This window comes from Loxodonta africana, chromosome 10, assembly GCF_030014295.1.
Source record: "Loxodonta africana isolate mLoxAfr1 chromosome 10, mLoxAfr1.hap2, whole genome shotgun sequence".
NCBI lineage: Eukaryota > Metazoa > Chordata > Mammalia > Proboscidea > Elephantidae > Loxodonta > Loxodonta africana.
In genome coordinates, this window is record NC_087351.1 from 118,774,923 (window position 1) to 118,798,493 (window position 23,571).

Here is a 23,571-nt window from a genome sequence, read left to right on the forward strand (position 1 = left end):
GCTGCAGGGTGGGCTGTGCCTCCAGAGAGAAGAGTCACTCCCAGACCCTGGCGGCACCTCAGGACAGCCCAGTGTCACTAGGTCTGTCACCCGGCTGCCCCACACATGTGCACCACCACACAGATCATCACCAAGCCTGCCTCAGCAAGGACATTCAACAAAGGAATTAGATCATGTAAATGAGGAGGCAAAGGGATCTCCTGAAATAACGAAACTGTGTTCACCAGGAAGCGGCAGGGCGGATTACACCCCAAACCACATCTACACCCACACCATTACAAACCTTCCCACAAAGGAACAGGCATCAAACTCTCATGGAAGTGTGGGCATGTCTTTTGGACTTTATTTAGCAAAGACCTCTTCCCCAGCTGTGCTTCCAAGAGCAACATTACACTGTGGACTCTGGAGTCTTGTGGGGAGTCAGAGCGCCTCCCTTGCTTGCAAGGCTTTTGGGGAGCTAGGTACATTTGGGGTCCCATTTCAGGAGGACAATGTGATGGTTCCACCGACGTTCTCATCATTTCTCCTCCGTTCTTAGTCCTATGAACGGAGGCAGAAGGGAAGTGTTGTCAGGGTGGGGTGTGCCATACAGGTGCACAAGCTGTTTTCGGGCTTCTTCTGCGGCTGCCTTCAGCTAAGAATCCCACCGCTGGGCCCTCACTTGGTGGCAGGCCTGGGAGCAGACTCACCGCTGGCTTCTTCCTCCCGCTCCGGTGGGATCGGCTCCGTTCTTGCTGCAGGCTTCAGCTCCCTCTGGCATGCGAGGCCTCTGCCAGCCCACCTTCTTCCTTGTCTTCAGGGGAGAAGCTTTCACGTGCATCAAAAAAGTCCACTCCCTCTTCCTGGAGACTTTGGTCTGCATGCTCTGCTTCGTCTTTGGCACTTTTACTCTTCTTGGTAGGAGAAGAGGAGAAGCCTAATCTGGGAAATCGAAACCAGCCCTCCTTCTCCTGTTTTTCAGGCAGCTCTGCCCCTGGTGGCGCCTCAGGCTGCGTTGGAATGGGAGGTCTTTGGACATCATCTTTGGGATCGGAACTCTTCTCATCGGCGGAAGAAGAAAACCCAATGTTCGGAAGCCAAAACCGGAACAGACCAGAAGGCTTTTTACTCGCTGACTTCTCCTCTTGGCCCCCTTCTTCATCTGCCAACTGGGCGGCCACCTCTGGGCTGTCCTCAGATGGGAACTCGAGAATTTCCGCTGGCTCCTCATCGGAACAGCTGTCGGCACCCTGCTGGCTGACGTGAGCTTCGGACAGGCGTGCTTGCAGTCTCAGCACACTGACACTGGAAGAGATGATCTCAAATGGTTCTCCAGTGTCGGGCTGCAGGTCTGCAGAAACAGGGTCCACGTCCGGGGTGGCTTGCTTGGAGGCCTCTTCTGAGCCCTCTCCCACCTGAGAGCCGTGAATGGTCACGTGCACTCTAGCCTGTGTATGGGGCTCTGGGATTTTCGCCTTTAGCAAGGAAAATCCGTAAGAAGGTGTTTGGATCTCAGATGCGGGGACCTTTGACTCCCGCACAATCTGAGCAGAGAAGTCCTCGGGCTCTGACCACTCAGTGGATGCTGGCGTCACCCTGCTGTGCGCGGTAAATGCCTGGCCTTCTACCTGAGCACCCTGTGTGTGCACCCTAACCCTGGAGATGGGGGATGCTTCTAAGGAGTGAGTTTCATCTCCAGGCTGCTCTGTGGGGACCCTGGGGCCAGCCCTCAGGATGCTGGCGCTCCACGCATCAAGGCTTTCTCCTTGCAAGGCCCCCTCAGTGCCTGTCCCCAGGCATGGTACTTCTCTCACAGAGGGGACGAAGATGTCAGCGTCTGTGCTGGGGACACGGAAAGCAAACCGCGGTGCCTTCAACTTGGGAAACATGACGGTGACCACGGAATCCTCCCAGAGCCGGTCCATCTGAATGATGGAAACCTGGGCCGGCATCTCAGTCTGCGAAGTCTTCAGTTTCAAAGGCCCTTCAGCGTGGGCAAGCTGGATTTCTGCTCGTTCTTTCACACTGGTAGGGCTCTGGCCTTCAGGTCCTGGAGGAGCAGTCTCGCCTGTCTCCCCTGGGGGAGCCTGACCCTCTGGCAGTCTCCCACCAGGCTTCTGGAGGGGAAGGGAACCTTCACCAGGATGGACCCTGGCCTCAGGAGCAGAGAGATCAGCCTCAGCTGCTCCGGCAGTGGGGAGGGACAGATTCAAGCCTGGGCCCTGGATATTGTGTTTCAGGACATTTGCGTACAACTCGGTCTTGGAGGCCATCCCATCTACCTCGGCATCTGCGGGCTTTGGGGACACAGCTGTCTCCACTGTCAACCCATGGACATGGGCCCCCTGAGTCTGCACTCCAGCTGTTGTGTCCCCACCTTGAGGTCCGGGGCCCTGAGCCTCGGCTGCTGTTGTCTCACCCTTCTTGGTGGACGTGCGTTGGAAGCCAGGCAAGTGGAACTTGGGCACTCTGAACCAGCCATCTTTCGAGCCCACTGGCACCCCAGTGGCCTCAGTGTCCCCCTTGAGACTCTCCACTCTGCAGGTGTCGGCGCCCGGTGGTGCACTGGGTGGCGGGAGCGCCTGTCCCATTGTGGGGGCCATGCCTTCCCCATGGGGTGAATGCGCTTGGCTGTCCTTGAGCCCCACACTGCTCTCCTGAAGAGATGGGTCATGCTCAGGAAGAGGAGTGGCGGCCTCCACCCAGCTCACCTGCACCACGGCCTTGGAGGGTCCATGCATGGGTTTGGTGAGGCCCAAAGTGGGGTCCCAGGCCTCTCCATCCAGGGCCCCGCCAGCCGCACCCTCATCGTGGATGGTCCTGCCTGTGGCTGCCTCGGGGCCAGAAATACAAGGCTGGAACTCCTCCTGGCGCGCGCTGGGCCCACCCTTTGCACCCTTTCCCTTGGAGAACGGGAGCTTTGGCATGGCAAAGCTCGACTTTCTCATCCTCCCCTTCAGGCTGTCTTTCTCGGGGGGCAGATCTGCATCCACTTCCACCTGTGGCACGTGAATCCCAGTCGAGTCGCCAGGCTGATCCAGGTCTAAACTCAGGCCGAGCTCTGCGTCTGCAGAGCTGCACTCGGGGTCTCCTTGCAGCCCTGCCTCCTTCTTGGGAGACCAGCGTAGTGACGGTAGCTTGAACCTGGGCGTTTTGAAGGAACTCCCCTTTCCTTCATGCTCAGTGTCATCAGGGGGTGCTTCTCCCAGCACCACAGCTGCTGTGTCATCAGAGCCAGAGTGGCCCTCCAGCCCCATGCAGACGGGGGTATCAGCTGATGGAAGAACAGTGCAGGGCAGTGGGGACGCCTCGATTTTCTCAGCTACAGAGCACCCGCCCTCAGGAACAGCTGCTGTGAGGACTGAAAACCCAAACTTTGGTTTATGGAATTTAGGAAAAGTCACCCTTCCGTAGGTGGCAGGAGCCAGGGGGCCCCCAGGGCCTGGGAGAGTTTCTGTCAAGGACTCTGGGGCTCTGTCATGGGGCTGCAGCTCAACTAAGCCTTCATGGCTGAGGAGGGGTGTGTCGGTATGTGACACAGGAATTGTATCCAGAGGAAGCTCAGCATGCACAGTGGCCACAGGGAGCATCACCTGATACTTTGTTAGGGTGATGCCCTGGCTGGAAGGGAGGACGGAGGATTCCTCACGCGGAACATGGAGATCGAGCTTGGCTGATGGAAAACCAGCCAAGCCCACCTTGGGGACTGGCAGGGACCATGCACCACTGTCCACAACCTCCTCCTGGGACAGACCAGCTGTGACATCAGGGGGCGTGGCAGAGACATGCAGAGGAGGAGGTACCCCAGAATCCTGGTCGAGGGCAACATGGTCTTTAGAGGACTTCAAGTGCGGAAAGAAGCCTTTGGACACTTTGAAGTGAGGTTTCTTCACTTTGCTTTTCTCTCCATCTTTCCCAACTGGCAGTGCCATGGCCACATCCACACTGGGTTCAGGAACATCAGGACCAGAGGTACTGAGACCCAGGTCCATGGTGGCTGTGGAGACTGTCAACTCGGGACATTTGACACTTCCTGCAACCTCAGACGAGCCCATGGAAACCCTGCTGGATGACTTCCCAAATGAAGCCATGCTCAGGTGTCGTGGCGTTTGGAACCTACCATCCTTGACCACCATGTCCTTGTCTCCCCGGGACACATCACCCTCCACCATGGTATCTTGTGTCTGGATGTCCAACTCGACACTGGGCAGAGACACCTCCATGTCTGGGGTGGCCTTCTCCCCCTTAAGGTCTTTTATATCCACCGTGGAGCCTTTCAGGGCCACCTGCGTGGCCACGAAGTCCACTTTAGTCATCTCAACGCTGGGCATCTGGAACTTAGGCAGGTGCCCTTTGAATTCTTCTCCCATGGCCTGTCCTTTGAGCTCTCCCTTTGGCAGCTGGCCCTTGGGGAGATTCACATCCACCTCACCACCCTTCACTTCCACTTCAGCAGATGAGAGTTGAATGCTGACATCACCAGTCTTGACTTCTCCCTCGAAGGAAGGAAGGGACACGTCCACCTGTGCCTCTGGCAGAGACACATCCACTGATGCTTCGATGGACTTGCTTGACGCAGATATGCCAAAGGATGGCATCTTGAAGGAGGGCATTTTGAACTTGCTGTCCTTGGTCTTGACTTCCTCGTCTCCCAGCTTTACGTCTCCCTCCAACTTCATGCCCTCCAGGGATACCCTGGGAGCCAGGGCATCCACCCTGACCTTGGGCAGTGGGGCTTCTGCCCCGGGGAGGCTGATGTCCACCTTGGTGCCCTTCAGGTCAACCTTGGACATCTTGATGTCAGGCATTGGGGCCTTGGGCATGTGCCCTTTGATTGTAGCCCCTTCAGATTTGCCCTTTAGCTCTCCAGCTGCTACCTCCACCTCTGGGAGAGACATGTCCTGCTCAGCTCCAGGTAGGGTGATGTCAGCAGATGGCACTGTGATGCTCCCCTTGGCAGGAGGGATCTCTACTTCCAGGGAGGGCAGGGATGACTCCACACCAACTTTGAGCCCTGGCAAGTCCACAGAGGTTCCCAAGTCTTTGCTCGGAGCCAACACCCCAAAGGACGGCATTTTGAACTTGGGCATCTTGAACTTGCTGTCTTTCACAACTAATTGTTTGTCTCCCAGGGACATGTCACCCTCCACCTTGGTGCCTGGCACCTGGCTGTCCACCTCCACACTTGGCAGGGATACATCCACATCATGGGTGGCCACTTCCCTCTTAAGGTCTTTCAAGTCAACTTTGGGGCCCTTCAGGTCCACTTTGGGTTCTTTGATATCCACCTGAGGGGCTTTAAAGTCCACCTTGGGCATCGTGGCCCTGGGCATCTGGAACTTGGGCGTGTGCCCTTTGATACCACTTCCAACAGCCTCTCCCGTGAGCTCTCCTTTGGACAGCTGGCCCTCTGGGACCTTAATGCCCATATCGCTACCCTTCACTTCCACTTCGGCAGATGGAAGTTGAATGCTGAGGTCACCAGTCTTGATTTCTCCCTCAGTCGAGGGAAGGGACATGCCCACTTGTGCCTCCGGCAGAGACATGTCCACGGAGGCCTCAATGGGCTTGCTTGGCCTAGATACACCAAAGGATGGCATCTTGAAAGAGGGCATTTTGAATTTGCCATCCTTGGTCTTGACATTCTTGTCTTCCATCTTGACCTCTTCCTCTACCTTCTTGCCCTCCAAGGAGATCCCGGGAGCCGGGGTATCAACCTCAACCTTGGGCAGCAACACATCCACTTCAGGAGGGCTGATGTCCACCTTGGGGCCCTTCAGGTCCACCTTGGGCATCTTGATGTCTGGCATCTGGACCTTGGGCAGGTGCCCTTTGATCCTTGCCCCCTCAGTTATGCCCTGCAGCTCTCCAGCAGCCACCTCCACCTCTGGGTGGGACGCGTCCCGCTCAGCCTTTGGTAGGGCAATATCAGCAGATGGCACTGGGATACTCCCCTCAGTGGGTGCGATTTCTACTCCCAGGGAGGGCAGGGATGACTCTGTACCAATTTTGGGCCCTGACAAGTCCACAGAAGTTCCCAAGTCCTTCCTTGGAGCCAACACCCCGAAGGACGGCATCTTAAACTTGAGCATCTTTAACTTGCTGTCTTTGGTGGCCAAGTCTTTGTCTCCCAGGGACACGTTACCCTCTATCTTGGCACCTGGCACCTGGATGTCCACCTCCACACTTGGCGGAGCCATCTCCACATCTGTGTTTTCCACCTCCCCCTTGAGACCTTTCATGTCCAATTTGGGCCCCTTCAGGTCCACTTTGGGGCCCTTGGTGTCCACCTTAGGGGCCTTGAAGTCCACTTTGGGTATCTTGACACTGGGTATATGGAACTTAGGCAGGTGCCCTTTGAGTCCATCTCCCACGGCCTGTCCTGAAAGCTCTCCCTGGGGCAGCTGGCCCTCAGACAACTGTCCTTCAGGGAGCTTCATGCCCACTTCACCATCCTTCACTTCCACATCAGCAGATGGGAGCTGAATGCTGAGGTCACCAGTCTTGACTTCTTCCTTAGGAGAGGGGAGGGACAGGTCCACCTGTGCCTCCTGCAGAGATATGTCCACTGATGCCTCAATTGACTTGCTTGGTAAAGACACACCAAAGGATGGCATCTTGAACCTGCTGTCCTTCACAACTAAGTGTTTCTCTCCCAGGGACACATCATCCTCCACCTTGGTACCCGACACCTGGATGTCCATCTCCACACTTGGCAGGGACTTGTCCACATCAGGGGTGGCCACCTCCCCCTTAAGGGCTTTCAAGTCCTCTTTGGGGCCCTTCAGGTCCACTTTGGGGCCCTTGACTTCCACCTGAGGACCTTTGAGGTCCACTTTGGGCAGGGTGACGCTGGGCATCTGGAATTTGGGCATGTGCCCTTTGAGACCACTTCCAACAGCCTGTCCCGTGAGCTCTCCTTTGGACAGCTGGTCTTCAGGGACCTTAACACCCACCTTGCCACCCTTCACTGCCACGTCAGCAGAGGGAAGTTGAATACTGAAGTCACCGGTCTTGATTTCTCCCTCAGTCGAGGGAAGGGACACGTCCACCTGTGCCTCTGGCAGAGACAGATCCACCAAGGCCTCAGTGGACTTGCTTGGCGTAGACACACCAAAAGATGGCATCTTGATAGAGGACATTTTGAGCTTGCTGTCCTTGGTCTTGATGTCCTTGTCTTCCATCTTGATGCCTCCTTCCACCGTCACTCCCTCCATGGAAATACCAGGAGCTGGGGCATCCACCTCAACCTTGGACAGCAACACGTCCACTTCTGGGAGGCTGACGTCCACCTTGGGGCCCTTCAGGTCCACTTTGGGCATCTTTATGTCGGGCATCTGCACCTTGGGCAGGTGTCCTTTGATCCTTGTCCCTTCAGTTTTGCCCTTCAGCTCTGCAGCAACCATCTCCATCTGTGGGAGAGACACATCCAGCTCAGCCCTTGGTAGGCTGATGTCAGAAGATGGCACTGGGATGCTTCCCTCAGTGGGTGCAATCTCTACTCCCAGGCAGGGCAGAGACGACTCCCCATACATTTTGGGCCCTGGCAAGTCCACGGAGGTTCCCAAGTCCTTGCTCGGAGCTGATACCCCGAAGGATGGCATCTTGAATTTGGGCATCTTGATCTTGCTATCTTTGGTAGCCAAGTCTTTGTTTCCCAGGGACACATCCTTTTCCGGTGCCTGGGTGTCTACCTCCATGCTCGGCAGGGACATCTGCAAATCTGTTGTGGCCACCTCCCCTTTGAGGCCTTTCATGTCCATTTTGGGGCCTTTCAGGTCCGCTTTGGGGCCCTTGATGTCCACATGAAGGGTCTTGACGTCCACTTGGGGCATCTTGATGTCGGGCACCTGGAACTTAGTCTGGTGTCCTTTGAGTCCGGTTGCCACAGACTGTCCTGAGAGGTCTCTCTCTGGCAGCTGGTCCTTGGGGAGTTTCATGCCCAGCTCACCACCCTTTCCTTCCTTGCCAGCAGATAGGACTTGAATGCTAAGGTCACTGGTCTTGACTTCTCCCTCCAAGGAGTGGAGGGACACATCCACTTTTGCCTCTGCCATAGACACATCCGCTGATGGTTCCATTGACTTGCTGGAGGCAGACACACCAAAGGATGGCATCTTGATGGAGGGCATTTTGAACTTGCTTTCCTTGGCCTTGAAACCCTTGTCTTCCATCTTGGCATCTCCTTCCACTTTCACTCCCTCCATGGAGATCCCGGGAGCCAGGGCATCCACATCAACCTTGGGCGGCAACATGTCCACTTCTGGGAGGCTGATGTCCACCATGGGGCACTTCAGGTCCACCTTGGGCATCTTGATGTCGGGCATCTGGACCTTGGACAGGTGCCCTTTGGTCCTTGCCCCTGCAGTTTTGCCTTTCAGCTCTCCAGTAGCCACCTCCACCTCTGGGAGGGACACGTCCAGCTTAGTCCCTGGTAGGAAGATGTCAGCAGATGACACCGGGATGCTCCCCTCAGCAGGTGTGATCTCTACTCCAAGGGAGGGCAAGGATGACTCAGCTCTCATACTGGGCCCTGGCAAGTCCACGGAGGTTTCCAAGTCTTTCCTTGGAGACGACAGCCCAAAGGATGGCATCTTGAACTTGCTGTCTTTGACAACTATGTCTTTGTCTCCCAGGGACACATCACCCTCCACTGTGGCCCATGGTACCTGGATGTCCACTTCCATGCCTGGCAGGGACATGTCCACATCAGGGGTGGCCACCTCCTCCTTAAGGGCCTTCAAGTCCACTTTGGGGCACTTCAGGTCCAGTACGGGTTCCTTGATGTCCACCTGAGGGGCTTTGAAGTCCGCTTTGGGCATCGTAACACTGGGCATCTGGAACTTGGGCAGGTGCCCTTTGAGACCACTTCCAACGGCCTCTCCTTTGGACAGCTGGCCCTCAGGGATCTTAATGCCCACCTTGTCACTCTTCACTTCCATATCGGCAGACAGGAGTTGAATGCTGAGGTCACCCATCTTGACTTCTTCCTCCTCAATGGAGGGAACGGACACATCCACCCGTGCCTCAGGCAGAGACATGTTCACGGAGGCCTCAGTGGATTTGCCTGGTACAGACACACCAAAGGATGGCATCTTGAAAGAGGGCAGTTTGAACTTGCTGTCCTTGGTCTTGATGTCCTTGACTTCCATGTTGACATCTCCTTCCACCTTCATGCCCTCCGTGGAGATCCTGGGAGCCGGGACATCCACCTCAAACTTGGGCAGTGCCATGTCCACTTCAGGGAGGTCGATGTCCATCTTGGGGCCCTTCAGATCCACCTTGGGCATCTTGATGTCTGGCATCTGGACCTTGGGCAGGTGCCCTTTGATCCTTGCCCCTTCAGTTTTACCCTTCGGCTCTCCAGCAACCACCTCCACCTCTGGGAAGGACACGTCCAGCTCAGCCCCTGGTAGGGCAACGTCAGAAGATGGCACTGGGATGCTCCCTTCAGTGGGTCCGATCTCTACTCCCATGGAGGGCAGAGATGAGTCCATACCCACTTTGAGCCCTGACAAGTCCACGGAGGTTCCCAAGTCCTTGCTTGGAGCTGACATCCCGAAGGATGGCATCTTAAATTTGGGCATCTTGAACTTGCTGTCTTTGGTGGCCAAGTCTTTGTCTCCCAGGGTCACATCATCTTCTGGTGTCTGGTTGTCCACCTCCATGCTAGGCAGGGACATCTGCACATCTGTTGTGGCCACCTCCCCCTTGAGGCCTTTCACGTCCATCTTGTAGCCCTTTAGTTCCACTTTTGGCCCCTTGATGTCTACATGGGGTGCTTTGAAGTCCGCTTTGAGCATCCTTATGTCAGAGATCTGGGACTTGGGCTGGTGTCTTTTGAGTCCAGCTCCCAAGGCCTGTCCTGCGAGGTCTCCCTCAAGCAGCTGGCCCTTGGAGAGCTTCACGCCCACCTTGCCACCCTTTCCTTCCTTGTCTGCAGATGGGACTTGAATGCTGAGGTGGCTGGTCTTGACTTCTCCTTCCAAGGAGGGGAGGGACACGTCCACTTTTGCCTCTGGCAGAGACAAGTCCACTGATGCTTCCATTGACTTGGTTTGGGCAGACACGCCAAAGGATGGCAACTTGAAAGAGGGCAGTTTGAACTTGCCATCCTTGGCCTTGATATCCTCGTCTTCCATCTTGACATCTCCTTCCAGCTTCATGCCCTCCATGGAGATCTCAGGAGCCGGGGCATCAACCTCAACCTTGGGAAACGACATGTCCACTTCTGGAAGGCTGATGTCCACCTTGGGGCCCTTCCCGTCCACCTTGGGCATCTCGATGTCAGGCATCTGGGCCTTGGGCAGGTGCCCTTTGATCCTTGCCCCTTCAGTTTTGCCTTTCAGCTCTCCAGCAGCCACCTCCACCTCTGGGAGGGACACGTCCATCTCAGCCCCTGGTAGCATGATATTAGCAGATGGTACTGGGATGCTCGCCTCAGTGGGTGGGATCTCTCCTCCCAGGGAGGTCAGGGATGACTCCACACCCACTTTGGGCTCTGGTAAGTCCACAGAGGTTCCCAAGTTCTTTCTTGGAGCTGACACCCTGAAGGTTGGCATCTTGAACTTAGGCATCTTGAACTTGCTCTCTTTAGTAGCTAAGTCTTTGCTTCCCAGGGACACATCACCCTCCGTCTTGGCACGCTGCACCTGGATGTCCACGTCCACAGTTGGCAGAGCCACCTCCGTGTCTGTGTTTTCTACCTCCCCCTTGAAACCCTTCATGTCCAATTTTGGCCCCTTCGGTTCCACTTTGGGGCCCTTGATGTCCACCTGAGGGGCCTTGAAGTCCACTTTGGGCATCTTGACGCCGGGTATCTGGAATTTGGGCAGGTGCCCTTTGAGTTCGTCTCCCACACCCTGTGCTGTGAGCTCTCCCTGGGACAGCTGGCCCTCAGGCACCTGTCTTTCGGGGGGCTTCATGCCCACTTCACCATCCTTCACTTCCATGTTGGCAGAAGGGAGCTGAATGCTGAGGTCGCCAGTCTTGACTTCTCCCTTGGAAGAGGGGAGGGACACATCTACCTGTGCCTCTTGTAGAGATAGGTCCACTGATGCCTCAATTGACTTGCTTGGTAAAGACACACTAAAGGATGGCATCTTGAACTTGGGCATCTTGAACTTGCTGTCTTTCACAACTAAGTGTCTGTCTCCCACAGACGTGTCGCCCTCCACCGTGGTGTCTGGCATCTGGACGTCCACCTCCAAGCTTGGTAAGGACACGTCCACATCAGGGGTGGCCACCTCCTGCTTAAGGGATTTGAAGTCCACTTTGGAACCCTTCAGGTCCACTTTGGTTCCCTTGATATCCACCTGAGGGGCTTTGAAGTCTACTTTGGGCATCGTGATACCGGGCATCTGGAACTTGGGCATGTGCCCTTTGAGACCACTTCCAACAGCCTCTCCCGTGAGCTCTCCTTTGGACAGCTGGCCCTCAGTGAACTTAATGCCCACCTCGCCACCCTTCGCTTCCATGTCGGCAGATGGGAGTTGAATGCTGAGGTCACCAGTCTTGATTTCTCCCTCAGTCGAGGGAAGGGAGACGTCCACTTTTGCCTCTGGCAGAGACACTTCCACTGATGGCTGGATAGACTTGCTTGGAGTAGACACGCCAAAGGATGGCATCTTGAAAGAGGTCATTTTGAACTTGCCGTCTTTGTTCTTGACATCCTTGTCTTCCATCTTGATGTCTCGTTCAACCTTCATGCCCTCCATGGAGATCCCGGGAGCCAGGGCATCCACCTCAACCTTGGGCAGCAAAACATCCACTTCGGGGAGGGTGATGTCCCTCAGTTCCACCTTGGGCACCTTGATGTCTGGCGTCTGGACCTTGGGCAGGTGCCCTTTGATCCTTACCCCTTCAGTATTGCCTTTCAGGTCTCCAGCAGCCACCTCTACCTCTGGAAGGGACACGTCCAGCTCAGCCCTTGGTAGACTGATGTCAGAAGATGGCATTGGGATGCTCCCCGCAGCGGATGCAGTCTCTACTCCCAGGCAGGGCAGGGCTGACTCCACACCCACTTTGGTCCCTGGCAAGTCCACAGAGGTCCCCAAGTCCTTCCTTGGAGCTGATGCCCCAAAGGATGGCATCTTGAACTTGGGCATCTTGAACTTGCTGTCTTTGGTGGCCAAGTCTTTGTCTCCCAGGGACACGTCACTCTCCACCTTGGCACCTGGGACCTGGATGTCCACCTCCACACTTGGCAGAGCCACCTCCATGTCTGCATTTTCCACCTCCCCCTTGAAATCTTTTATGTCCAATTTGGGACCCTTCAGATCCATTTTGGGGACCTTGGTGTCCCCCTGAGGGGCCTTGAAGTCCACTTTGGGCATCTTGACCCTGGGTATCTGGAACTTAGGCAGGTGCCCTTTGAGTCCGTCTCCCACAGCCTTTCCTGAGAGCTCTCCCTGGGGCAGCTGGCCTTCACGCAACTGTCCTTCAGGGAGCTTAATGCCCACTTCACCATCCTTCACTTCCATGTCAGCAGATGGGAGCTGAATGCTGAGGTCACCAGTCTTGACTTCTTCCTTAGGGGAGGGGAGGGACAGGTCCACCTGTGTTTCCTGCAGAGATATGTCCACTGATGCCTCAATTGACTTGCTTGGTGCAGACATGCCAAAGGATGGCATCTTGAACTTGGGCATCTTGAACTTGCTGTCTTTCACAACTAAGTGTTTGTCTCCCATGGACACGTCACCCTCCACCTTGGTGCCCATTGCCTGGATGTCCACCTCCATGCTTGGCAGGGACACATCCCCAGGCACGTCGCCCTCCACCTTGGTGCCTGGCGCCTGGATGTCCACCTCCACGCTTGACAAGGACACGTCCACATCAGGGGTAGCCATCTCCCCCTTAAGGGCTTTCAAGTCCACTTTGGGACCCTTCAGGTCCACTTTGGGTCCCTTGATGTCCACCTGAGGGGTTTTGAATCCCATTTTGGGCATCTGGAACTTGGGTATATGCCCTTTGAGACTACTTCCAATGGCCTCTCCCGTGACCTCTCCCTTAGGCAGCTGGCCCTCGGGGACCTTAATGCCCACCTCGGCACCCTTCACTTCAATGTCAGTAGATGGGAGTTGAATGCTGAGGTCAGCTGTCTTGATTTCTCCCTCAATCGAGGGAAGGTAGACATCCACTTTTGCCTCTGGCAGAGACACGTCCACTGATGGCTGGATAGACTTGCTTGGAGTAGACATGCCGAAGGATGGCATCTTGAAAGAGGGCATTTTGAACTTGCTGTCCTTGGTCTTGACATCTCCTTCCACCTTCACACCTTCTCCAGAGTACCCAGGAGCCCGAGAGTCCACTGAGACCTTGGGCAGCGACAGGTTCACATCAGGGAGGCTGACGTCCATCTTGGGGCCCTTCAGGTCCACCTTTGGCATCTTGGTTCCTGGAATCTGGACCATAGGCATGTTCCCTTTTAGCTCAGCTCCCTCGTCTTGGACCCTGGCGTCTCCCACTGACACCTCTCCCTCTGTCATTTTCATGCTGATGGCCTCTCTACTTGTGTCCACTTTCCTTGCTGGCAGCTGTGCCTTCACTTCCACAGCTTGGATGTTTCCCTCCAGGGAGGGCAGGGATGCTTCCACATCAACCTTGGGCAAGGACACATCCACAGAGGATGCCACTTCTCTGCTGGGGGCTGACACCCCGAAGGACGGCATCTTGAACTTGGGCATCTTGAACTTGCTGTCTTTGACGACCACATCCTTGTCTGCCAGGGACACATCACCTTCCAGGCTCACACCATCTGCTCTGCCTCCTGGTAGTTTTATGGATGTTCTTCGTTGTTTGTCGTCATGTTTGTGTTCTGTTTCCAGTCTACTGGCTTTCTCTTGTGGCCTTTCTGTCCCAGCTGTGACCTGGCTGCCTCTAGTTTCTTGTGGATGTTTTGCCCCAGGTGTTTTTGGTTCCTTGCTGGGTGACCATCCAAATGAGGGCATTTTGAACTTGGGCATTTTTAGCTTTCCCTCGATGCCCTCCACATCTTTTTCTTCGGCCCCGACTATTCCTTCAGCCTGCTCTGCTCTCTGCCCCTGTCTTCTCTGATCCCCGTGTTCTGGCAAGCCCTCCTGGGGTGTTCTGGCCCCCAGGCTCTCTTCTTCCCCCTCCACTTCCACCCTGGGCCCAGGCCCCTCTCTGGAGAGCCTTCCTGGCCGTGGCCCCAGCTGGGGTTCAGAGATGCCTGTTTCTGCATCCAGCACTTTTTGTTTGGAGACCCCAAAATGGGGTGTCTGCAAATGGGGGATGCGGACCCGGATTTCTGGTGGGCTGCTCTGTGTGCCACTGGCCACAGTGGCATCTTGCAAACACAGTTTAGCGATCCCGACTTCTAGCCCCCGCACTGCATCCCCATTTCCCTCCAAGGCCTGCTCGGGGGCAGGGCCACCCCTGGGGCCCATCTGCCCATCTGCTTCCTCTTGGGCCCTGTCCTCCTTGGTCTTCTTTCTGAGTCTGGCCTCAGGGCCTGACACCTCTTCTGGCAGTCGCTCCCCAAAGCCGCTGGGCTCCGTGCTCAGCGAGACCCCTGTGTCCAGGGTTTCTGCCTCCTCTAGGACTCCTGGAACTGGCTCCCCCTGGGCCCCTTTGCCTGGGCGCCCCGAGCCCGTCCGGAACCGCAGGCTCAGGAACTTCCTTGTGCGCCGGCCACCCTGCAACTCCTGCTCCTCCCCTGGAAGCTGGGCCTCCGTGTCTGTGCTCGTGGGGGACACGTCAGGGGCACCCCGCTCGTAGGCCTCCGAGGAGCTGTGTGACCGCCGGGGCCCCTGCCGATACCTGGGCCTCATTGTTTGGAATTTTGGCCAGGAGAGCCTCTCCTTCTGGGGTCGCCGACCGCGTCCCTCCCTGGCCTTGGGAAGGAGACTGTCTTGGTCCCCACCTCCTTCCAGTGTCTTTATGGGGCTCTCTGTACACCCATCGGCGACCTCCTTGTCCTGAAAGACAAGACAGGCAGGTCGTGGGTGCCTGTACCTGAAGACAGAGGCCTGGGCTGCGGACCCCATCCCAGCCTCGGCCACCGAGCTTGCCTCACCTGCTTCTCGGGTCCCTTTGGGCCGTGCTGAGCACCACTGTGGGCCCCCTCCTCATCCTCTCTGTCTGGAAGTTTCCGTTTGATTCTGAACTGCACCTTGTATGGCTCTGAGTACTGAAGGATTTTGAGAGCATCTTCATATTTGATGTTGTCAAAGAATATGGTCGTACTGAGTAGCTGGTCCCCTGGACAAGGAGAGAGCTGCCCTCAGGCCTCTATCCCCCTCGGGCCTCCGTCCCCCTGCCCCCCAGTCTCAGGCCGCTGGAAGAAAGGGTCTGCAGGAAGGGGTGCATGAAAGAGAAGGGGGGCTCCTCCCAGTGTGGGCCAGCTCCATTTAATTTCTGGGCAACAAGAGAACGCAAGGTGGGGAGTACAGGGTGGGAGGAATGACCCCATTTCACAGGTAAGAACATTGGGGCACAGCAGGTGGGACTCCAGCCTGGAAGGGCCTGAGGGGAGGCTTGGTGTGGTCCCCATTCCTCTGCAGGTCCCTCCTGGGGAGTGATGGGGACCCCAGGATGGGCAGGCACAGTACCTTCTCTCAAACTGAAGAGCTTGGCAGCCGAGGACTCCTTCAGCACTTGCTTGACGAAGATCCCCTGGTCCCCACCACCAGTGACACTGTAGCCGCTGGCTCCAACCTCCACCTCGGTCTTCAGTGTCACTTCTGTCACCCCCTGCACGGACTGGAGCAGAAGCACACGGTGGCTCCCACGCCTCCCCTGAGGACAGGGGCCCTGCCATCTGACCAGTCTCCCTTGGGGGACACCAGTTGCGGGCAATCTCAGGTAGGAGCTGCTTCTTCTTGCCCCCACCAGGCCTAAGGAGCAGCCTGACCACTGGCCACAGGACTTGAGCACAGGAGGCCAGCGCCTTCCTTCATGGCTCTTTGCTCACTGTCCCCAAACGCTTGAAGCACCAGTTCCATACTGGGTGCCTGGTGCCCAACCAGACAGGACGTGAACCCGGAGGGTGTGTGTGCTGAACAAGCGCACCAGGTGACCTCAGTATGTATGGAGCAGCTTTGGCGTCAGGGCAGGCACCAGGGAAACAGAGCAGCTGCCTGGGAGATGACAGCCTTATTGCTGGATATGCGGCAGGTCCTAGCACCTTGTGTGGCCTTAGGTTCTGAGAGCACCTCACCCCTTAGCGCAGCAGCGGGCACCAGTACCATCCCCACCATGTAGACGAGAAAACTGAGGGCCACACTCCCAGGTGCACCTGACCAGGAGTCTGGGCTCTGAACCTCTTGGTAGAAATATCATGGAGAGAAGGATCTCAGAGAAAGTCAGACTGCCACCCTCCTGGGGTTCCTACCCCTAGCCCGACAAGGGGCCCAATACCCTTCCCCAGGGCACCCTCTGTCAGCCTCCTGGACGCTTTCCCTCCCCCTGATCCACCAGCCCCTGTGGATGGAGGTCTGTGGGTACTCCTCCCTGATGCCCAGCTCCCCAACACCCACCTCTGGACGACTCATCCTGGAGAAAGTTCGGGAGTCTCCTGAGTCCCGCTTCCACCAAGATCTCCGTCTCCCTGAAGAGCCTTGCCTGCCCGGGGTGTCTTCCTGCAGCCATAGACATACGGAGTCACCACCTGCCCAGCAAGGGGAGGCTGGGTGCCAGGGCTAGAGTCCCCAGCTCAGAGACTCCCAGAGCTGCTGCAGGCCACCGTGTGCAGAGGGAGCTCGATCCTCTCACTCAGGAAGAGCAATGCACAGCCCTTGAGCTTCCTGGTGGACCCCAACCCACAGCCCCCAGCTCCCACACCTTCTGGGAAACCCCTTGGCAATTGGGATCTTGCATGGAGGGAGGAGACACAACCTTGCTTGCTGAAAGTGAAGAGGACTTGAAGCACTTACTAATGAAGATCAAAGACCACAGCCTTCAATATGGATTGCACCTCAACATAAAGACAACAAAAATCCTCACAACTGGACCAATGAGCAACATCATGATAAACGGAACAAAGATTTAAGTTGTCAAGGATTTCAATTTACTTGGATCCACAATCAACACCCATGGAAGCAGCAGTCGAGAAATCGAAAGACACATTGCATTGGGTAAATCTGCTGCAAAGGACCTCTTTAAAGTGTTGAAAAGCAAAGATGTCACCTTGAAGACCAAGGTGCGCCTGACCCAAGCTATGGTATTTTCAATCGCATTGTATGCATGTGAAAGCTGGACGATGAATAAGGAAGACTGAAGAATTGATGCCTTTGAATTGTGTTGGCAAAGAATATTGAATATATGTCAAAAGAATGAACAAATCTGTCTTGGAAGAAGTACAACAAAGTGCTCCTTAGAGGCAAGGATGGCGAGACTGCGTCTCACATATTTCGGACATGTTGTCAGGAGGGATCGTCCCTACAGAAGGACATTATGTTTGGTAAAGTACAGGGTCAGCAGAAAAGAGGAAGGCCCTTAATGAGATGGATTGACACAGTGGCTGCAGCAATGAGCTCAAGCCTAACAACGATTGTAAGGAGGGCACAGCGTTGGTCAGTGTTTCATTCCGTTGTGCATATGGTTGCAATGAGTCGGAACCGACTCGACAGCACCTAACAACAACAACGACATGGAGGGAGGTGAGAAAGAAATTCAGACTGAACCAAAACAAATCCTTTAGTAAACACTCCTCCCCAATCCCTTCCCCCAGCACCTTTTCCAGAGGCAGGTGTGTATGTCACACATGAGTGTGTGCACAGCCACCTGCCTGTCAGCCACAGCCACCACCCTTGCTGCGCCCCTGACACTGCCCCCAGACAAGAGCATGAGGTCCCTTCCCCGGCAGCGCACGCTCCTGAGCTGCAGGGTGGCTCCACCTCCACTGTCTCCTGGCAGCAGAGGAGTCGGGGTGGTCAAATGAGCAGAGCTAAGGCCCAGTGGGCAGCGGGCAGGGCAGGGTGGCTGCACAGACACACGTGTGAGGTGCCTCCACAGGGTGATGCAGGAGGCCATGTAGCCACCTGTGGCCCCTCACGTGGGTTTTCCCACTGCCTGTGGGTCTCTGTCCAGCAGCCTTACCCGGAGTCCAAAGCCGGCACCCTCAGCTGCACATTCATAGACAGGTGAGGATCCCTGTGGCTGTGGCCGAATGACCTCGTCCACAGGCCCTTCAGTCACCTGGAAGGAAGGGAGACTCTAGTTACCTGGGCCCAGGAACAGACAGGGGCAGGGCAGGGGAAGGGCGTGCTGCCCCCCCAGGCCTCACTTACAGAGTGGTCCTCTTCAGTTTCTGCATCTGGTTCCTCTGGCTGCAGCTGCCGGCCAGACACTGCAGAGAGAGAGGCTGAGTTAGTGGAAGCAGGCCAGCGGGTGGCCCAGGTGTCGACTTGGGGGTAGGGACCCATGAAGGCGGTGTGGCCCTATGCTGGACAGGTGAGAGATATTAAAGAAGACCTCAATCAATGGAAGAACATAACATGTTCACGAATTGGAAGACTCAATATTGTTAAGAGGTCATATCTCCTGAAATCGACCTAGCAATTTAATGCAGTACCAATAAAAATACCAGCAGGCTTTTTTGTAGAAATTGACGAGTTGATTTTAAATTTTACATAAAAATGCAAAAGAGTTAGAGCGATGAAAACTACTCAGAAAAAACAAAACTGGAGGACTTGACTAGGTGATTTTAAGACTAGCTGCAAAACTACAGTAATCAGGACACTGTGGTATAAACATCTAAATCAACGGAGCAGAAGAGAAGGCCCAGAAGAGACCCATGCTGACATGGTCAACTGATTTTTGACAAAGCAGCCAAGTTATTTCAATAGGAGAACTGTCTTTTCAACAAATGGTACAGGAACAACTGAATATTTACTTGGAAAAATGAAAACTGGACCTCTACCTCACATCACACATAAAAATTAACTCGAATGAATATAAAACCTAAAGCTTCTAGGAGAAAGCCTTTGCCAAGTTTGGGGAGATGGAGACTTCTTAGATAGGGTTCAAAACATGTGTAAAAGGAACACTGATAAATTAGACTTCACCTTAATTTAAAACTTCTCTTCTTGGAAGACACTGTGAAGAAAATGATAAGGCAATACATATATCTGGCAAAGGACTCGTATTCCAAGGAAGTACAGTGAGAATCCCCCTTAGAAGCAAGGATGGCAAGAATTCGTCTCATCTTCTTTGGACATGCTATGAGGAGGGACCAGTCCCTGGAGAAGGACATCACGCTTGGTAAAGCAGAGGGTCAGCAAAAAAGAGGAAGACCCTCAGTGAGATGGACTGACAAACAGTGGCTGCAACAATGGACTTAAACACAGCAGTGAGGCAGTGTTTTATTCTGAAACCGGCTGCTCAGCCATACTGAAAACCCCAATCGACACCCCGTCTCCCCTCTCTTTGTCTTGCTAACCACAAGCTTGTTTTGAGCAGGAAGTCGCAGCAGGTAGTGGCTCCGTTCACTGGCTAGCCCTAGTTACACCTTGAAGAGTGCACAGATTGAAATCACATCCTTCAACTGACCACCCCCCCGCCCACCCCCAAATATAGGCATGGGAGGGCTAAAGGCAGAAAATTCCGGGTACCAAACCCAACCCCCTGACGCCATTGGAAACAAAAAGCTCCCCAGCCCCCTTAGTCAGCGAGCACGTGGCCTTAAGGTCACTAGACCCCACGTGCTCCTTGTATGCACAGACAATAAACTTGCCACTTTCTGTTTCCATTGCAATCAGTGTCTGCCTTATTTCAATTGGGCTAATAAGACAGGACAAGGACCCGAGTGGCCTTCGGTTACACTTCGAGTCACTATGAGCCAGAACCAACTCAATGGCATCTAAAACAACAATCCAAAAGAACTCTAAAACTCAATAGAAGACAAAAAATTCAATTAAAAATGGGCAAAGATTTGAAGAGGCACTGTACAAAAGAACATATACAAAAGGCCAATAAGCACACACACAAAAAAATGGTCAACATCCTTAGCCGTCAGGAAAATGCAAATTAAAACTACACTGAAATACCAGAATACCATTGAAATACTAAAATGACTTCAATTAAAAAGATGGACAGTGACAATTGCTGAATTGAATGTGGAATAACTAGAACTCTCACACACTGCTGGTGGAAAGATAAAACAGAACAATCACCTTGGAAAACAGTTCGGCAGTTTCTTATAAAGATAAACTTATACTTACCATTCCACCCAGAAATTCCACTTTTAGGTGTTTACTCAGGAGAATGAAAACACAAAGACACAAGTGTTCACAGAAACTTTATTAATAATATCCAAAGCCTGGAAACAACTCAAATGCCTGTCAACAGATGAATCAATAAACAAATTGTGGTCTACCCACACAGTGGAATACCACTCAGCAATGAAAAAGGACGATCTACAGATACATGCAACAATATGAATGAATCTTAAAAGCGTCATGTTGAGTAAGAGTCCAGACCCGAAAAGAGTGTATAATGTGTGCTTCCATTTTTATGAAGTTCAAGAAAAGACAAACCTAATCTGTAATGACAAAAAGTAGATCAGCATTTATCCAGAGCAGGGACGGGGAATTATAGGCAAAGGGGCATAAGGGAACTTTCTGGAATGATGTAACGTTCTATGTCTTGTTTGTGGTGGTAGTTACATGGCGTCCACGTTTGTCAAAAATCAAGTAACCATACACCTAAAACAGGTGCATTTTATTACGTGTTAATTATACCTCAGTAAAGACCTGATGATCTGCTCCCCTAAAGATTACAGCCTAGCACCTGCCACACCCCCTGAGAACCCAGAAGACACGCCTGGCCTCCAGCCGCCTAGGCCATGCACCAAGACAATGTCCTGGCCCTCAAGATCTGGGGGAGAGGTGATAGGGCAGGGGACGGGTCTCCCCAAGGACTGGGCCCACTTCAATCAAGGCGTATCTTATTGTCCATCTGCAGTGGTAGAACAGGGGTGGGTAGGCTTCTGAAAACCAAGAGTCCAGGTGCATGTGGGGGGAACTAGCGGAAGGGTGCAGAATGAGGCAGGCCTCGCCCTCACTGCTCTGCTAAGGGCATCTGGTCACTTTTGTTTTCAACCCTAAGCTTCCCCAGATCAGTAATGAGGACAACAGCATTCCACCCATTCTCTGTCCCAGGGAAAGATGATGGAGGTGACGAATAGAATTTATAAGAGATGCTGTCCTAAATGCAGTATGGCACCCTGGAGTGGATCTTAGAACAAGAAAGGATGTTAGTGGGAAATCTGGAGATCTGAATAAGGCCTGGATTTTAGTAAATAGCAATGGACTAATGTCAGTCGTGGCACAGGACGGGGCAATGTTTCGTTATGATACATGTAGGTCGCCACGAGCCGGAGCCTCGTCGACAGCAACTAACAACAACAACGTCAGTCTCTTGGTTTTGACACGTGAACCATGATCATGTAAGATGCTGGCATTGAAGTAGGCTGGGTGGAGAATATACCAGAAATCTGTGTACTGCCTTTGCAACTTTTCCTGTAAATCTAAAATTATTCAAAAATAAAACTTTATTTAATTAAAAAAAAAAAAAAAAAGATTACAGCCTAAGAAACACTATGGGGTTTCACTCTGTCCTATGGGGTTGCTATGAGTCAGAATCGACTCAACAGCAGGAAACAATAATAAATAAATAAAACTTGTAGGATGCAACAAAAGCCGTATTTAGAGGTAATTTTATAGCATTAAATGGATATATGAGAACAGAAGAAATACTAAGAATCAGTGATCTAAGAATTGATCTAAAAAAATTAGGGAAAAAAACCCCCAGCAAATTGAAACAAACAATAAAAAAGATAGACTGAAAGCCTTAACAAAGAAAAATCCAGAAGTTTGTTTTCTTTGTTTGATGGGTATAAACCCTACAAAAAAGAGACTCAAGAGACTAATAAGATTGACAAATCAGTGGGAAAAAAAGAGAGAGGGCACAATTTATCAATATTAGAACTGGAAAAGAGGACATCGCTTTCTTTGAAAACACAACTTACCAAAATGGACAGAAGAAGAAATGGAAAACCTGGATAATCCTATGGCTGTTAATGAAATAGAACAAGTAATCAAAAATTTCTCTACAAAGAAAAATCCACACCCAGTTAGTTTCACTGGTGAATCGCTCCAAGCATTTAAGGGAGAAATGACACTAATCCTCACAAACATTTCTAGCACATAAGAAAAGAGAGGGCTCTTCTCCTCTCAGGTTACGTGGCTAATTAACAAAAAAAAAAAAGAAAAAAATGATCAAGAACAATTACAGACTAATTTCTCTCTCAAATACAGATGCAAAAATTCTAAGCAATTCATTAGCTAACCAAACCAGTAATATCTAAAAAGTATGATACATCATAATAGAGTTGGATTTATTCCAGGAAAATCAACCCCACATTACAAGAATAAAGGAGAAAAACAATACAATCGTCTTAAATTCTGTAAAGGCCTTTGATAAAAATCAACAACTTTTCCTTGTTCTAAAAAAATTTACAATAAAAGGGAGCTTCCTTAATCTTGGTAAAGGGTACCAAAACAAAACAAAACACCTACAGCAAACATCATGCTTAATGGTGAAATATCGAAAGCTCTCCCAGGGAGGAATTACGAAACAGAAAGCCGGCTGACATCAATTCCAAGCGCAATCATACATTCAGTTCATGGAAACTGACACAAGCTGATTGTAAAATCCATATGGGAATGCAAAGGGTGAAGATCAGCAAAGAGAATCCTGAAGAACGAAGCTGGAGGACTTACATACATTACCAGATATCAAGACCTATTACATGGCTACAGTACTTAAGAGGATGTGGTATCCGTGCAAGGACAGAAAAATAGACCCATGGAACAGAACAGAGATTCCAGAAACAGATATAGAGGTAGAGGGAGCTATGGACATAGAAATGGATAGTCTTTTCAATAAATGGTGCTGGGGCCATCGAACACCCATATGGAAAAATATTCATCTTCATCCCAACCTCAACCATAGTGAAAATCTATTCCACGTGGGCTGTAGATCCAAAGCTGAAGGCTTAGCGATAAAGCTTCCAGATCAGTGGAAATGACCTTGGGGTAGGGAAAAAATTCTTCAACAGGACACAAAACACACTCGCCATAAAGGAAACGACTGGTAATTTGGTCTATGTAAGAACTTCTGTTCATCAAAAGACACCACTCAGGGAGTGAAAGGCCAAGCCACAACGGGACAAAGATATTTGCAATACATTTATCAAGCAAAGGACTCCCACCCAGAATACATGAAGAATTCCTACAAATCAAAAGAAAAAGACAGACAACGCTAAAGAAAAATGGGCCAAACAAAGAGAAGGTGACTCACAAAAGGGGACATTCAGCTGGCCAGTAAACACTGGGCATCCTTAGTCATCAGGGGAATGCCAATTAAAGCCATGACGGCGAGGTGCTTCTGCACTCCCACAGGGATGCTGCGATGAAGAAGGCCGACAGACCAGTGGTGGAAGCGGCCGGTGAGCTGGTGCAGTCGCTTGGGAAAACTGGTCGTCTACGAAAGCTTAACATATCCTTCTCCATGGCCCAGCAGCTCCATACCCAGGTATACACCTGACAGGAAGGTGTAGGTATGTGC

The 23,571-nt window shown here is 52.8% G+C and overlaps 1 protein-coding gene across 1 annotated transcript in view; it reads right to left on the reverse strand.

Annotated features, from left to right (window-relative positions):
- Positions 1 to 23,571, reverse strand: part of AHNAK2 (AHNAK nucleoprotein 2) — a 34,485-nt gene continuing 10,914 nt past the window's right edge. Inside the window, exons 7-13 of the mRNA XM_064291868.1 lie at positions 20,731 to 20,817; positions 18,231 to 18,289; positions 18,040 to 18,138; positions 16,479 to 16,580; positions 15,552 to 15,702; positions 15,017 to 15,201; positions 1 to 14,918 (exon numbers count right to left, since the gene is read on the reverse strand). Of these exons, the coding sequence (XP_064147938.1) occupies positions 744 to 14,918; positions 15,017 to 15,201; positions 15,552 to 15,702; positions 16,479 to 16,580; positions 18,040 to 18,138; positions 18,231 to 18,289; positions 20,731 to 20,817 (14,858 nt within the window). The 3' untranslated portion in view covers positions 1 to 743. The remainder of the gene's footprint in view (positions 14,919 to 15,016; positions 15,202 to 15,551; positions 15,703 to 16,478; positions 16,581 to 18,039; positions 18,139 to 18,230; positions 18,290 to 20,730; positions 20,818 to 23,571) is intronic.